An 18,077-nucleotide genomic window follows, 5' to 3' on the forward strand; every position below is an offset into this window, starting at 1 on the left:
CTCTCTGTGTGTGTCTCTCATGAATTAATAAATAAAAATAAATAAAAAAGTAAAAAAAGAAACCTTAACTGATTGTTGAATTGAATAATGGGAACTTGCTGGCAGCATGACAACTGGCTGTGTTTACCCCAGAAAGGAATTCCAAAGGGATTAAGGACAGAAATAAAACAAGGAATTTGGATATATGTGGCGATACAGAAAATGAATAATGTACTGCACACACACACACTTAAACACACACACACACACCCAAACCGACTTTCTTGAGAATTTTATGCCATTTCTCCAAAACAGAGATGATAGGCATATGAGGTATAATGCAACAGCTGATGACAAGAATGATATTTAAATATATACATTTTATTACTAAAAGAGTGAATTATTAAAGAAATGAAAATTGAAACAATACTAAGATATAATTATTTTGCCTATCATTTTGGGGGGGAAGATAATACTATACAATGCTGACAAGAGAATGGAGAAAGTAGTGCTCTGATTTTCTGCAATAAGGAATTGCTAACTGGTAAAACTTTTTGGAGATTAATTTGAAAATACATCTTGAAGTTCAAATATTGCATAACCTTTGACTCAGCGATACTATGTTTATAAATGTACCATATGTACTAACACAAGTCATACAAAAATGTATGCACAGGAGTATTTGCTGAGTGAGTGTTGAGCTTTAGCTCTAGAATCAGACAGACCTGAGTTGTAATTACCACTTCATTACTTTATTTTTTAATATAGATATTTTTATTGGAATTCAATTTGCCAACATATAACACCCAGTGCTCATCCCATCAAGTGCCCCCCTCAGTGCCCGTCACCCAGTCACCCCCACACCCCGCCCACCTCCCCTTCCATCACCCCTAGTTCGTTTCCCAGAGTTAGGAGTCTCTCATGTTCTGTCTCCCTCTCTGATATTTCCCACTCGTTTTCTCTCCTTTCTCCTTTATTCCCTTTCACTATTTTTTATATTCCCTGAACGAATGAGACCATATAATGTTTGTCCTTCTCCGATTGACTCACTTCACTCAGCATAATACCCTCCAGCTCCATCCACGTCGAAGCACATGGTGGGTATTTGTCGTTTCTAACGGCATGACTTTCTAGATATGTGAGCTTAGGCAAGTTACATAGCATGTCTAGATTTCACTATCCTTTGAGAATTGAATGAAATGATGTCTATAAAGTGTGTAAGAAAGTGTTTGGCACCTCATGAGTACTTGAGAGATGTTTATTAGTCTTTGTAATGAAGATAATATTGTTATAAATATTATGCAGCATCATTTATAATAGTAAAGATCTGAAAACAAGCCCCCTATTCAACTGGGATATCAGTTAAATAAACTTAGGTTTATTGAATAGAATACAACAAAGCCACTAAAAAGAATAAGATCAATCTATGTGAAAGTAGAGGCAAGAAATACTTTGAAAAAATAAAGTTTTAGTATTAATAGTATTATTCCATGTGTGTGAAAAGACACAAATATATTTTGACTAGTCTATATCAACAAAAAGAGGGAAAAGCATATGAACCAACATATTAATAGTGGTTATCTCTGGGAAGTTCACTAATGAGCCATTTTTATTTTTTCTCTGTTATATTTTTTGAGATATTTAATGTTTTTTAAGGTCATTCTTTATTGTCTGCAAAAGTAAAAAAAAAAAAAATTGTCAGAAAAAAATTAATCCTGCTTTTCTGGCATTAAGGATACAGACCAGAATATGTCATCTATCTGTATGTATGGAGATATAAAGATATATTCATATACTTTATCTATCTATAGACCAGTGTATGTCATCTCTCTCTCTCTAGATAGATAAAGTATACATATGTGTCTATATCTCCTATACATACAGATAGATGACATATTCTAGTCTGTAACCTTAATTAAAAAAATAGGACACACATATAAAATATTAATGGTAAGTAGGTATCATGTAGCCTGATATGTTCTTTATTTGAAAGTTATAGAGAATTATGGAAATTCATTAACAATTTTTGTGGTATCAGTACTTGAAAAAGAAACCCTAGGAATGGAAGGAACCTCAATACTTCTCTGAATCCAGCATCTCAGCAAGAGCACAAATTCACTGAAAGCCAACTCCACTAACTTCATCTGATTTGGGGGATAATAAGCTACTAACTCCGAAAGTAAAATATTGCTGTTAGAATTTTATTTCTTAAATTGATTAAAATGTGCTTTCTCATAAAATTCCTGCCATCATTTCTACTTTTGCTTCATAAACTGAATGAGGCTCTTTAGAAACTTTCTTTAGATGATAGCTTCTTAAATAGTTTCAAGTTGGAAACACGTAATTTTTTCATTTAAAATTTTCCCCAATTCTTATTATTTTCCTGTGTATCAGAGGATTTCCAGGCTTATTACTTTCTTGGTGCTCATATCTGAAGGTTCTCAGAGACACTTATTCTCCTTTATAGTCTGACTCATGCCATTCCAAAGTCAGGATAACCTTTCACAGGGAATAGTCAGCTGGGTGATCCAACTGTTTATTATTAGTCCTAGCAATATCAGGCTTGGTATTCTCTAACTATAAACATCAAGGAAGACAAAAGTTTGTTTACTATTTTCTAGTTTCAAGCCTATTTTATTATTTTGGAATTTGTATTTTTATGAAGTATAATAATTTACAAATTATTTTGACAAGCTTTATATCCTTTATAAATTTTGCAAATTTTTAAGGTAATCTGGATCCAAATATTTGCCCTATTAAGTAATGTGGGAAGCTCATTTCAGTACAATTAATGTGTTAGGAACTATGAAATAACAACACATTGTAAGAGTCAAGACGAGACCACATTCCTTTCATTTTAACTTAACATCATTATGAAGAGTAAATTAAGGGTTGACTAGATTTTTAAAATTATATATTAACATACATACACACATATGCATGCAAACACTCACACACACATTGAAACATGTACGTTAGAGCAAAAAGGGACATTAGTGTAGTGATAACTTGTAGGGCAATGACCAAAACATTAGCCTTATATGGGATCCTAAGTTCTCTTAATAAATAATCAAGCCTAGAATTTTGTTGTGAAGTTCCACTTACCGGGCACATAGTTTCAAATTCAACTTGACATTTGAAATTACATGTCACCACTATGAAAGTCCTTGTATTTTTTGAAAATGCTTTGACAGGGAGTCAAATTGCAATTGAGATGAAGGATTATCAAAGTTGCTTGCTTTTATAAAGATGTAGTGGGAGGAGAGACATGTAAAATATCAAAACATATAGTTGAATGTGAGAATAAATTTATCTTGGTATATTTTCAAAAGTTCTCTTTTATTTTGTACAACTTTGTCTGCCCAGTATCCAAGGTCATCCCCTCTCTAATAATTTTATTTAAAAAAATATGACAGATGGGACGCCTGGGTGGCTCATCAGTTGAGCCACTGCCTTTGGCTCAGGTCGTGATCCCCGAGTCCCGGGATCGAGTACCACATTGGCTCCCTGTGTGGAGCCTGCTTCTCCCTCTGCTTGTGTCTTCACCTCTCTCAGTGTGTGTCTCTCATGAATAAATAAATAAAATATTTTTTTTAAAATATGACAGAAAAGTTTTAAGATTTGGGGTTTGACTTGCTTAATTATTAAATCTTAATGATTAATCAAGTCATATAATATTTCTTCACTTAAAAGACAATACACAACATTGAGATAATGGATTAAAATAGGCGTTTCATTAGTGTAGTGTATGGTTTGTAAGTAAGCAATAAAGACTGGATGTTTATATTATTAAGCCAGTGTATAAATAATAGATTGTAGAATCTAATCTAACACATGAGTTTATTCAGTTCATTATCTGTATGTTTGTATGTGTGTGTATACCTGTGTGTGTCTTACAGCTGTTATTTCAAGAAATCAAGAAGGGCCAGGAGAAATGGGAAAGGCTGTGCTGATTCCTAAGGATGACCAGGAGAAAATGAAAGAACTGTTTAAAATCAATCAGTTTAACCTTATGGCCAGTGATTTGATTGCCCTTAACAGAAGTCTACCGGATGTAAGATTAGAAGGGTGAGTTTACATGTGTTGTATAATCTTCTATATTAGTAATCTCTATATCTCACAATATCTCAGAACGTCTGGATCTCTGGGGTTCTGAATACCTGGGCCATAGCAGGGATGTACTGTGCATGCATATAATGAGAAATATGAACTATTTTCTTTTCTAGGAGAGAAAAATAGTTTACTTGCAAAGACATTGCAGAATATGCAGCCTAACAGGTTTCTTTCCATGAGATCTTTTTGCTTTGCTTTGTTTTATCTTGCCAAATACAGAGTAAACGTGCTTTTTGATAGGTTATTTGCTTGCCTGTTTGGAAAGTTCTTATACTTCATGTTGAAAAACTATGTGCTTTGCTATTCCAGTGTAAAAATGGCCAATTGCCTGTATGATTCTTTGACCCTTAAACATTATTTCTTATGGATTCCAGCAATTTATGGTACTATTTATAATTAGAATGTTCAGTTATCAGCCATGGAAGAAATATTCACTTGGAAATAATGATACTGCTTGCAAAATGATGTTGACAAATTCAGCTTGTTTGTGATTAACTGTAAGCCATGCTCTAGATAGTTGAACATATTTTAAGTGGGTATAATAAAAATCAGAATATTTAGTGGCAGTATTGTCATCCTAGTAATCTAGTATTATAAAGCAAACTCTTGGTGCTTAGAAAAGATATGTCCTGAGACCTTTGAAGATCTCCAACTTTACAAATATGCTGCAGACCCCATTTCTATGTGAATAGAAGTTGTTTCTTTAGATATGTAATGACTTTCTCCATATAGAATAAAATCACAATTAATGCAAATAATGTTTGCCACCTATAAAGCGTTAGTTATAAGTGGCATAGTGATGTTAACATCATATTAACTAAATCTGATTATTTCCTTTCTAAATTACTTCAGATAAGACCAAAATAGAGTAATCAAATCTTGTTGAGATGGTGGGGCTGGATTGTCAGAGGCTTGATAGCTAAGTAACTGGTTTTGTACACCCTTGTATGCTTTTGAAATGTCTCTCAAAAAAAAAAAACAACGCATAACTATAGACATCTTTGGCTTCCAGCAAATGACTGAAACATTGAATATTACATTTGTGCATTCCAAAGACCTGTATCATTTTACAGGTAGTTATGTCAATATTTGTATGTTTGTACATAGACACGTTTAAGATATGCAGTAAGCATATTCTTCTAAATAATTTTGAACATTTTAGATGTTGTTTATACTATTATAATAATACATTTCTTGCTTTGTTTTATATACCATGTTGTGATAAAATGGATAAATGTGATACCTATTCAGGAAAAACATATAAACACTATTTCGGATTTTTAAGAAATCCTCATTTTTAACTCTAAGAACACAAATTTTATATCAGATATGGGATAATTAAGGTAACAGCTGCTTGTATACAGAACAATCACTTTAAGAAAAGAAGGAAAATCTTCACTAAGCATCATTTAAAATATTTGTGGCCAATGGTATTTCTTCTTTTAAGAGTCACTTAGTAAATCAAGTACTTAAGTAATTAAGCCTTAAAATATGGAACAAATTAGCATTTTAAAATGGAGAACTCAAATGGGTTACCATAAAAGTTACATAAAATGCAATATTTATACTGGTTGTCTTTATTTACTTATTTGGTATGTCTGTGAGTTAGACACATCTTTGTAACAAGAATTTCTGAACACCACATGCCTTTCTTTTAAGATGAGGTGTGATTGATGTATAAGATTATATTCATTTCAACATAGTAATATAATATTTGCATACACTGTGAAATGATCACCACAATAAGTCTAGTTAACATTTATTACCATACAAAGTTACAAAACTTTTTTCTTATGATGAGAACTTTTAAGATTAACTCTTTCAGCACCTATCAAATTTGCAACACAGTATTATTGGCTATAATGATCTTGCTGTAAATTATATTCCTGCGACTTATTTATTTTATAACTGGAAGTCTGTACCTCTTGACCTCATCCACCCATTTCTCCCAGCCCCCTTGCAACCACCAATCTCTGTATTAGTTTTGTTTATTCATTTGTTTTTTAGATTCCTCTGTAGGAGAAATCATACAGTGTTTATCTTTTTCTTTTTTTTTTTCTTTTTCTGACTGATTTTTCTTAGTGTAATTCCATAGAATTCCATCCATGTTGTTGCAAATGGCAAGACTTGATTCTTTTTTATGGCTGAGTATTCCATTGTATATATACCACTTATTTATTCATTAACCATTGATGGAAGCTAAGGATATTTCCATATTTTGGCTATTGTAATAATGTTGCAATGAACATAAGGGTGCATATATAACATCAAAATTTGTATTTCTGTCTTCTTTAGATAAATACCCAGAAGAGGAATTTCTGTATCATATGGTATAGTTCTATATTTAATATTTTAAGGAACCTCCATACTGTTTCCCATAATGGCTGTTCCAATTTACATTCCTACCAGCAGTGCATGACAGTCTTTTTTCTCTACGCTTTTGCCAACACTTATTTCTTGTCTTTTTTATGGTAGCCATTCTGACAGTTTTGAGGTGATATCTTCACTGAGGTTTTTCTTATTTTTAACTTTGGAATCAGATCCAAAAATTCATCACCAAGATGGATGTCAAATAACTGATAGCATTTGTTTTCTTCTAGGACTTTTATGGTTTCAGGTCTTAGCATTCCGGTCTTTAGCCCATTTTTAGTTAATTTTACATTGAGTATATAGTGGTCTAATTTCATTCTGTTGCTTGTATCTCTCCAGTTGTTCTAACACCATATATTAAGAGACTATCTTTTCCTCACTGTATGTTCCTGCCTCCTGTTTCATAAATTAATTGGCCATATATGCATGAATTTATTTAGGGACTCCCTCTTCTGTTCCACTGACTATGGGTCTGTTTTTATTTCAACACCATGCAGTTTGGTTGCTAAAACTTTGTAATATACATGGAAATCAGGGATCATGATGCCTCCAGCTTAGTTCTTTCCAGATATTGCTTTGGTTTTGGGGGATCTTCTGTGGTTCCAGATAAATTTTGAGATTGTTCTATTTCTGTGAAAAAAAAAGGCATGTAATTTTGAATGGAGATTGCATTAAATCTATAGATTACTTTGAGTAATATGGACATTATAATAATACTAATTCTTCCCATCCATGAGCATGGAGTATCTTTCTAGTTATTTGTGTCTTCAATTTTTTAATCATTACCATAGTTTTCATTGTACAGGTCTTTCATCTCCTTAAATTAAATTTATCAAATTTGTTCCTAAGTATTTTATTCTTTTGGGGACAATTGTAAATGGGATTGTTTTCTTAATTCCTCTTCCTCATAGCTTGTTGTTAGCGTATAAAAAAACAACAGATATTGTATATTGATTTACTATCCTGCAACTTTACTGAATTAGCTAATTGAATTAGCTTATCACGTTTAAGAGTTCTTTAGTAGACTCTTTAAGGGTATTGTGTACAAAATTTTGTCATCTATGATTAGTGAGTTTTACTTTTTCCTGTCCAATTTGAATGCCTTTCATCTCTTCTTCCTTTTCTTCTCCTTCTTCCTATCCCTCTCTACCCTCCTCCTTCTGCTTCTCCTTTTTCCCAAATTGCTCTGGAAAGTATATCCAGTGCTATGCTGAATAAAAGTGGAGAGAGTGGGAATCTTTGTCATTTTCCTAGATATAGAGCAACAGCTTTTCACCAATCAGTATGATATTAGCTGTGGGCTTGTCAAATATGACCTTTAGTATGTTAAGATATATTCCCTCCATACCCATTTTGTTGAACATTTTTATTTTAAATGGATGTTGAACTTTATCAAAGGCTTTTTCTGCATCTATTGAGATGATCATGTGAATTTTTTATCCCTTATTTTGTTAATGTGGTACGTCACATTGATTGATTTGCAGATGTTGAACCATCCTTGCATCCCAGAAATAAATTCCACTTGATCATTATGCAAAACCATTTTAATATTGAATTGAGTTTGCAAATAATTGTTGAGGATTTTGCATTTATGCACATCCTGGGTTTTGACCTATAATTTTCTTTTTTTTTTCTTTTAAAGATTTTATTTATTTATTAATGAGAGACACACAAAGAGAGAAAGGCAGAGACACAGGCAGAGGGAGAAGCAGGCTCTTTAACCATTGACTTTTTATTTATTTATTTACTTACTTACTAATTTATTTTTTACATTTTTAAAATTTAAATTCAATTTGCCAACATATAGTATAACACTCAGTGCTTATCCCATCCCATCCCTCCTCAGTGCCTATCACACAGTTACCCCATCCCCCTACCTACCTTCTCTTCCACAACTCTTTGTTTGTTTCCCAGAGTTAGAGTGAGTTTCTCATGGTGTGTCTCCCTCTCTAATTTTTCCCACTCAGTTCCCCTCATTTCCCTCAAAATTCCTTTCACTATTTCTTATATTTCACTGTTGACATTTTATTTTATTATTTATTTATTTTTAAATATTTTATTTATTTATTCATGAGAGACACAGAGAGAGAGGCAGAGACATAGGCATAGAGAGAAGCAGGCTCCCTGCAAGGAGCCTGATGTGGGGTTTGATCCCAGACCCCAGGATCATGCCCTGAGCCAAGGCAGATGCTTAATTGCTGAGCTACCCAGGCATCTCAGGTGTTGACATTTTAATTATAATGTGTCTTGGTGTTGATACCTTCCAGTGGACTTTTTTAGAGTCATTGGATTTCCTGGATCTGGTTATTTGTTTTCTTCCTCAGGTTAGAGAAGTTTTCAGCTATTCTTTCTCCATATAAGTTTTCTGCTCCTTTGTCTCTTTATTCTCCTTCTGGGAACCCTATAATGCAAATGTTTTTTGTTTGTTTGTTTGATGTTGTCCTATTGGCCCCTTAAGCTATCTTCACTTTTTCAAATTATTTTTTTTTTCTTTTTGCTACTTTACTTTGTTGAGTTCTAATGCCCTGTCTTCCAGATCACTAATCCTTTTCCTGCTTCATCTAGTCTGTTGTTGAAAACTCTTGTGTACTTTTTAGTTCAGTTATCTTATTCTTCAGCTCTGTGACGTCTGATTGGTACTTTCTTATATTTTACTGTTATTGTCAAAGTTCCATTATTCTCCTGAGTCCAAGAGCATCCTTAGAGCATTACATTGAACTGTTTATCAGGTAAATTACTTATCTTCCTTTCTTTAAGTTTTTTCCCAGGGACTTGTTCTTTCATTTGGAACATATTTATCTGTTTCCTCATTTTCCTTGATTCTTTGTGTTTGTACCCATCTATTTAGAGAAACACCTACCTCTTTCAATCTTGCCTTGATTCTTTGTGTTTGTACCCATGTATTAAGAGAAACACCTACTTCTCCCAATCATAAAGGAAAGGCTTTATGTGGAAGATGAACTTTGTCTTCCAACCTTGCCCTAGCTCTAGGGTGTCTCTCAAACCTTTGCAGTTATCTAAACCGTCTGATTTATTCTTGAACTGTCCCTATATTTGAGGTTGTATCAAGACCTTCATTGTTTCAGAGGGGGGGATCTTAGCCCCTCGTTTCAGGCTGATTGGAAATAAAACCCTCAGGCAACAGCTTTTAAAGTATGCTAATATATACAGTCTTGTGAGACTACAGTTGTAAACCCTCCTGGCCTCCAGACCAAGTGATTGGGAAGTATCTCCTTGGCAACAATTGTAAAAATCAAAGCTTCAAATGATTATATAAACTGCTTTCTGGGAGGTACTGCTTGGCTATTTAGCACAGTCATGTGAGAACACAAAGATGGCATCCCCTGGCCTGTGTTCCCCAAGAGAACTCTGTATCCTCTGAAGACATGTGCTGAACCTATAGCTTACCCCTTAAGCTGAAATTCCAGAACAGGTAAATAGGTGTTTTCACAGAAGGATTCAAGTGTTTCAGTCTTCTGTCTGTGCTGTGCCCTGGGGTTGTTAGCCTGTCAAAAAAGGTCTCTCCAATTGTTTCAGTACTGTTGGGCCCAGAAATACAAACCCTTCTTGCCACTATAGTTGAGCATTCAAGAGGCATCTCCTATATGGACTGCACCCACCAGCTTTAATGGGGCAATGGGGACCATGGGACTAGGGTGTTCCTGTTAGTTTTGTGGTATTATGGTGTAGTGCAGGGCCTGGGCATGATTGCCAGCTTCAGTGAGGCAATAGGGGAGCACTGGTGTGGGATGCACCTGCCAGCTTTAGCAAAGCCATGGGAGAATGTGGGGTTGGGACATGCTCACTGGCACGAAGAAGAGTGTGAAAGGTGTCATCCTCCATCACTGGCTCTACCAAGTAGAATGAGAGCCCCGAAATGGTGTTCCCCAGTATGTCTGTCTCAGAAAACCCCTGCAACTCCAGCAGACACTTTAAGATTAGCAAATGAATCTCTTTCACACTGATACAGTGATTTTCAAACTGTTGCTTTTGTGCTGGGTCTTGGGGTACCTGAATGTGCATGTGATCCCTTTAGAAGAGATTCTCAGCTTCCTACAAACCTTTGGGTTTCTTGCACACAAGTTCTGTTGGTTTTCAAAGCCAGCCATCCTAGGGCCTTGTCTCTTCATTGCAGGTCTCAAGGGTTGGGGTACCTGATGAAGAGCATGAACCTCTTGTTCCTCAGGGAAAGTCTCTGTATTTCTAAGACCTGATTATGATCAGATTGTGGGTTGCTGATTGTGGGTTGCTGTGCCGGGGTGGGGTTTTTGGTGAGACCAAGACTCTGCCTTTCTCATCCATCTTAATATAACCCCATTATCCTTTGTTATGGAGGAGCTGATCAGCTAGTTTTAAGGTATTTTTTCAGAAGGAATTGCTCTACATGTAGCTGCAGATTTGATGTGGCTGTGGGAGGAAGTAAGATGAGAATTTTTCTACATCTCCATCTTAAACCACCTCCTGTTTATTGTGATTATTACTGCTTGAATTTTGAGATTTTTCAAATAGTCTGAAATAATATTAATGAAATAAATAATTTTCTACTTCATTTTTATGCATCACCATAGCATATACTATCAGTAAGAAGACATAAAAACCATCCAAACTTTCTAGACAAATCGTAAAATGTATGGGAGGTTTACTGGAGATATTTGCAAGTTATGTTGAATGACTCAATTGTGTGACTGGGAGAAACTAATGTTGAAAAACACATGAATCAGATATCCAAACTATTATATAAAAGAAGTAGAAATCTGTCAATATTTATTTGATGTAGAAAACTTTTTTTTTCAATTTTGGTATTAGTTACATTTCAATTTTTAGATAGTTTTATCTTAAAAAATATGAACACATTAAGCTAGTCTTAATGAGTTAGTTAACTCAGTAAGTTAGTGATGACTGAAAAATTATATAAAAGTGTACAAATTTGGCATTAAGGGATAGTTTTAAAAAGAATTTTATTTTAAGGGAAAAGTTGAGTTGGTTGTTACTCACAAAGTATCTGAACCACACAGTTAATTTGTTCAAATATCTCAGCATATTTTACTAGAATATAGCCTTAAACTGGCTTGACTGAATTAAGAAAATCATGCCAATACTTAAATATTGTGTTTGGCCTTAATATCCATGTACAAATATTTGAAGATGTGTTCTGATCAGAAAATTTAAGTAAATATCCCATGTTTTTACATAGAAGAGACTAGATAAAAATATTTTTTCCTTGAGGTAATTGTGGTGAAACATCAGGACAAGTTAGGATTAAGTTCTGGAATGTTCATTCCTAGTGACGTTTGAATATTTACATTAATTAATTAACTTATTTGCTATTCCTATTAATATGGTAATACATTTATATATACTACTTATATGAGCAAATAAAATGATAGAATTATAAAGAATTATGATAATAGGATATTTTAAGTGCAGTTAAGGCTGAAGATCTTACTAAATTTCTTACTTTTTTGAGGTCCCTCCAGTTCTAGCATTCTTGTTGTAGTCTGCATATACATATAAACAAAAATACTAACAGTTGTCACTACCCCTCTCTCTCCTTTGCCCATAAACTCCCTAACTTAAAAAAAAAAAAAAAAACAAAAAAAAACTGAAATGTCATAAAATTCCAACTGATTTGGAACTTAGAGGAAAATGAATATCAGCTTAATGTGTTAATGGTCAGCATTAGGGATTTGTCACCATGCTCCTCAACAATTAAGGTTCTAAGATTTTGTAAATTTATGTAATTAGGTTGTAAGTATAGGGCTTAAATATTACTGTTTCCAGGAAGCAAGTAAATAGATGTCATTTTGTTTGGATTTTAACATAAGATTTTTATGTTAATAGCTATAGAGAGAGACTTAGAGAGTTACCAAATAAAAAATTCCATTAAGAAACATTAAATGCATTATTATTTTTGAGCACTTAATATGCTAATATGTGCCAAATACTGTTCTATGTGCTTGAGATATAGCAGTGAACAAAACTAAGTTCCTGCTTCAGAGAATTTAGAATAAATAAGAGACCTAAGAGTGGCAAGGTATAGAGAATAGAGTACTGAGGGAAAGCCTCTTTGAGAAACTCACATTTGTGTAAGTTGATTGGACTTTAAACACTAAACATTATAATTTCTTTTTACTAATACACAGAGATGTTAAATATTTACTGGGTCCCTAGAACAGTCAACACTAGAAATATAATGAAACTATGGATATGTGAAACTCCATAAAGATACAAAAGTGAAGGAATAATCTTTAAGCAAATGTATAGGGTGTGTGTGTGTGTGTGTGTGTGTGTGTGTGTGTGTGTTGGTATTATTTTTGAAAATAGTGTTTGAAATACATATCCAATGAATGTCAGCAAAAATCATACTTTGTTTTGCTTGGGCATCAGTAGTCAATGATATTTCATGCCTCTAGGCTGTCTTAGAAGCAGAGAAAACATGACTGCGACCATAATCAATGAGGTAGTTACCGGACTCTGTACCATTACATGCAAAGCACATAAAGAAAGAAATGAAAGAAAAGAAAAAAGGCAAAGAAAAAGCCAACTGTGGAGAGAGATTTTTCAAGTAATTTGGAAAAATCTCTAGATAAGAGCCAAAACAGGTAAGTTTAAGATCTGTCTCTGTGGTTCACTGTTAGATCTTGGGCAAGACATTCGTTTTCTAGGCCCCAGTTTTTTTCAGTGATTAAACCAGTGAATTAATTAGTCGACCAATCAAACAGCTCATGTCACATACCTACTACAAATTTAGCTCTTTTTCTTTGAAAGATTTTATTTATTCATGAGACACAGAGAGAGAGAGAGGCAGAAACACAGGCAGAGGGAGAAGCAGGCTCCATGCGGGGAGCCTGATGCAGGACTAGATCCCCAGATCCCTGGATCACATCCTGAGCTGAAGGCAGACGCTCAACCACTGAGCAACCCAGGCATCCCCAAATTTAACTTTTAGAACAAATCAATGCCTATAACAAACCCTGACTCTGAGGAGGTGAAAGGGAAATATTTACATAAACAACTAATTGACAGTATTGTATGAACACAGCTATAATTGCAAAAATCACAATGTAAGAATAGGATTGCCCTGAGTTCCTGGTGAAATTATGTTTATTATTTTTATTATTCTGTGGAATTCTCTTATGTCCTAGGCTCCCTTTTTCAATGAAGTGAGGAAACTTTTTAAGCAGTCGGCTTTTCCCTTTAGTCTGCAATTATTTTTGAATAAGAAATTAACAGTAATTATTGGGTGAATATTTATAAAAAGGCTATGGGCAATTAAAACAAAATGCAAAGGTTCTTTAGCATTTACTTGTATTCAGACATTTAATAGCACTTCAAGTTCTGGTATTGAGTTATTTGAAGGTTATAATGCAGCTGGCATTTAAATATATTTCATCAGGGAAAAAATGGGGAAATAGGAGATTTATTTCAGCTATTTATATCCTAGACCAAATAACTGCTTCTTCTGTATGCACACATGCAAGCTGATAAAGAGAAAAAGACTCGAGCAGTCTTGCATCATTAGTGGAAGAGCTGCAGCATACGAATTCTGAATAAGTTGCTCTCAAAGGACAACAAGTTTATTTACTACGTAAGACAAAAATAAACTAGTATACATTTTTTTCTGTGCTCAATCTCATAAGTGTACTTGTCAATTTATACAGATTACCTTTCCCATGAATTAAAATATGACAACTATTGCTTTGATGGCACAAAGGAAAAGAGAAAATGAGAATATTAATTGGATTTCTCATCTCTGTTCCACATCTTTTCTTTTTAATTTGAGAATTACTACAACTTTCATATGCTGGCAAAAAATTTGATAATAATAATTTTTACAATACTTGATTTATGTAATGTGCTCTTGTGTGGAATTAATTTCACTACCCAAATTAAAAGTGGTGTGTAAGAATGTATGTCCATGCGTGCTTATGTATGCATTTAACACATATATACTTGACAAAAATGGTGATGACTGATATTATTATTATCATTGGGATAATATTATTACACTACAACTTCCCTTTCAAATAAGAAAGTGGAGCAAAGCATTTCTAGGTATGTTCTCAGGGACACATTTGTGTATCACTGTAAGCAGAAAGCATGTTGCATAACCCAATTTAGACTTGAACTACCCCTCAACAATCTCTATTTAATTTTTGACACTATTACTTTGATTTTTTAAAGATTTTATTTATTTATTTATTTATTCATGAGAGACACAGAAACAAAGAGGCAGAGACACAGGCAGAGGGAGAAGCAGGCAACCTGGGGTGGGACTCGATGCCGGACCTGGGATCACACCCTGAGTGGAAGGCAGACACTCAACCTCTGAGCCACCCAGGAGTCCCTATTACTTTGAAATTTTAAGATTATGGTAAAATATACATCGTATAAAATTTATTATATTAACTTTTTAAGTGTACATTTTAGTAGTGTTAAGTATGAAGAGGATCAGCATATGCCACCCAAACCATATACCACTCTGATATAAAGATTATTTTAAGTTGAAAGCAATGAGAAACTGCAGACACAGGTAAATCTCTCTTATGCCTCCCATCTGCCTACAAACAAGGCATGCATGTCTCTTTCAAAGGTGTCCCTCTTTCTTGGACCAAGAAGAGACCGACAAGCTTTTTCATTGGAGATAGAGATGGCACTGAGATGATTGTGCATAAACTAAACTAGACTTACTAACTAACCCTTACCTACCATTAGTTTCTCTCATATGTTTGCTTTTTCACAATTTGCCACCACTGACGGGCCCAAAACATAGTTGTTGTTGAGTTTTGTTTTGTTTTGTTTTTGTCTTGTCAGTCCTCTACAATTTATCACCTTTTGTTAAAGTGATATATAAACTCCCAAGTTTAAGCACTTCTTTGGATATTCACTATTTTCCATGAGGGCCTCCAGACACATAAAAGCCAAAATTATCAACATCAAATAAAATCTCTGTGCCTTCTCTCTTGTTATTCTTTCTTTTGTCAGTTTAATGTACTGGACTCATGTACTAAAAACAAGAAGGTAGAGAAAAAGGTATTTTTCCTCCTCCTCTGTAAATGCATTCATGTTGTGCAATCTCCAGAAGTGTTTTTTGATCTTGCAAAATTGAAACACTGTATTTATTAGACAACTAATCCATATTCCCTCTTATCCCTGGTCCCAGGCAATCAGCATTCAAATTTCTGTCTGTATGAATTTGACTACTCTTGGTACTTCATATGATTAGAATCCTATATAATTTGTTATTTTGTGATTGGCTTATTTCACCTAGCTGAATGTCCTCAAGTTTCATCCATGTTACAGTTTGTGTTAAAATTTCCTAAGTTTTTAAAGTTAAATAATATTTCATTATATGTATATACTATTTTTATCCATCCATCTATAGATGAACACTAGGGTTGCTTTCACCTTTTGGCTCCTGTGAATAATCCTACAGTGAACATGGGTTTACAAATATCTCTTTGAGACTGTGTTTTCAATTCTTTTGGATATATACCCAGAAGTGGAATTGCTTAGTCATATGCTAATTCATTTCTTAATTTTGGGGAGAAGCACTCTACTGTTCACCATAGCAGCTGCACAATGCATGGAGTTCCGGTCCCTCCATATCTTTGCCAACACTACTTTTTTTCTTTTCTTTCTTTTCTTTTTTCTTTTCTTTTTTCTTCTTTTCTTTTTTTCTTTCTTTCTTTCTTTCTTTTTTTTTTTGAGAGTAGCCATTATACTACATATGAGGTGGTATCTTGTAGTTTTGCTTTATTTTGAAAGAGAGAGAGAGAGAGAGAGCACAAGCAGGGGGAGGGGCAGAGAGAGAAGGAGGAGCAGACTCCCCACTGAGCAGGAAGCTCGATATAGGCTCTACCCCAGGGCCCCAGGATCATGACCTGAGCTGAAGGCAGACTCATAACCACTGAGTCACCAGGACACCTTATATCTTGTGGTTTTAGTGTCACTGATTAGTGATGTTGAATATCTTTTCATGTGCTTTTTAGTCATTTGTATATTCTCTTTGCAGAATGTCTGTTCAAGTCATTTGCCCATGTTTTAACTATATTATTTGGGGTTTATTTGCTGTTGAGATGTAGGAGTTCTTTATATATTTTAGACATTAACTCCTTATATATGATTTGTAAAAATTTTTCTCATTTTGTAATGTGCACTTTTACTCTGTTGCTTTTATCCTTTGATCAAAACCGAAGTTTTAAATTTTGACAGTCTAGTTTATCTTTTTTACCTTTTTTGCCTTTGCTTTTATGTCGTCCAAAAAATGATTGCTAAATCCAGTGTTATAAAGCTTTTTCCCTGTGTTTATTTAAGATTTATTTATTTATTTATTTGAGAGAGAGACCGTGAGAGAGAGGGAGCACATGTGAGCAGGGGTAAGGACAGAGAGAGAGGGAGAGAGAATCACAGCAGCTCCCCACTGAGTGCAGAGCCAGACATGAGACTTGATCCCAGGACCCTGAAATCATGACCTGAGCCAAAATCAACAGTTGGATGCTCACCTGACTGAGCCACCCCAGACACCCCCCCCCCATGTTTTTTTTTTCTTCTAAGAGTTTTTAACTCTTGTGTATAGGTTTTTAATTTATTTTGAATTAACTGTGGATATACAGTTCTACCAACATAATTTCTTGAAAAGCCTATTCTGTCCCCATTGTATTATCTTGGCACCCTTGTTAAAAAACATTAGACTGCATGTGTAAGGGGTTATTTCTGAGCCTTCGATCCTATTTGATTGAGTTGTATTTCTGCTCTTTGTAGCTCTGTAATAAGTTTTGAAATAAGGAAGTGTGAGACTTCCAACTTTGTTTTTTGAACATTCTTTTGATGATAGATACTTTCTTCCCAGAGTTTCAAATATAGTTTTCAGTTTTCATTCACAACCTCATCTTTCTATAACACAATTTTTAAATTATTTTTCATATTCATCATTTGTTAAGATCTAATTGTGTACTTATGAAAACCAACAGATACTGTTCTTCATTGCAGAAAAATATGCATGCAAAATAGAAAATACCCCCAAAATTATAGTACACTTGACCCTTGAACAACATGGGGTTAGTGGCACCAAACCCTGCTCATATAGTCAAAAATCTGTATATATTTCCCAAAAATCTTAACTAGTACTAGCCTCCTATTGACCAGAAGCCTTAATGATAGCATTAATTGTCTATTAACACATATTTTGTATGTTATATGTATTACTGTATTCTTACAATAACAAAAGCTAGAGAAAAGACAATGTTATTAAGACAATCATAAGGAAGAGAAAGTACATTTATAGTATCTGTGTAAGTAGACCCACATAGTTCAATCCTGTGTTGTTCTGGGGTCAACTGGACCTGGAAGTGTGAATTTAGAAGTACCACTGTGTGGACTTGAGATGAAGGAAAGTTTTATGAGTGGGTGTATTTGAAGCCTGGCTAAATAGAATGGATGTGTATGGAGTCAGACTTAGACAGAAAGAAGATAACTTTCTGGGTAGGAATAAAAGCGCACTGAGAAGCAAGCCATTTCTTTTAAGAACAGAGCCAATGAAAGTACTTGCTAAGAATTTGGATTATAGGTTAATTTGGGTATGTTCCCTGGCTATTTGTTCATTTATCTTTTTA

At 34.2% G+C, this 18,077-nt stretch overlaps 1 protein-coding gene across 5 annotated transcripts in view; it reads left to right on the forward strand.

The window, feature by feature from the left end:
- GALNT13 (polypeptide N-acetylgalactosaminyltransferase 13) overlaps positions 1-18,077 on the forward strand; it is a 541,363-nt gene that overhangs the window by 248,652 nt on the left and 274,634 nt on the right. For all 5 annotated transcript variants that reach the window (XM_035698790.2, XM_049106172.1, XM_035698788.2 and 2 more), the window contains one exon: positions 3,879-4,047. In XM_035698790.2, coding sequence (XP_035554683.1) covers positions 3,879-4,047 — 169 coding nt within the window. The remainder of the gene's footprint in view (positions 1-3,878; positions 4,048-18,077) is intronic.

This window comes from Canis lupus, chromosome 36, assembly GCF_003254725.2.
Source record: "Canis lupus dingo isolate Sandy chromosome 36, ASM325472v2, whole genome shotgun sequence".
Taxonomy (NCBI): Eukaryota; Metazoa; Chordata; class Mammalia; order Carnivora; family Canidae; genus Canis; species Canis lupus.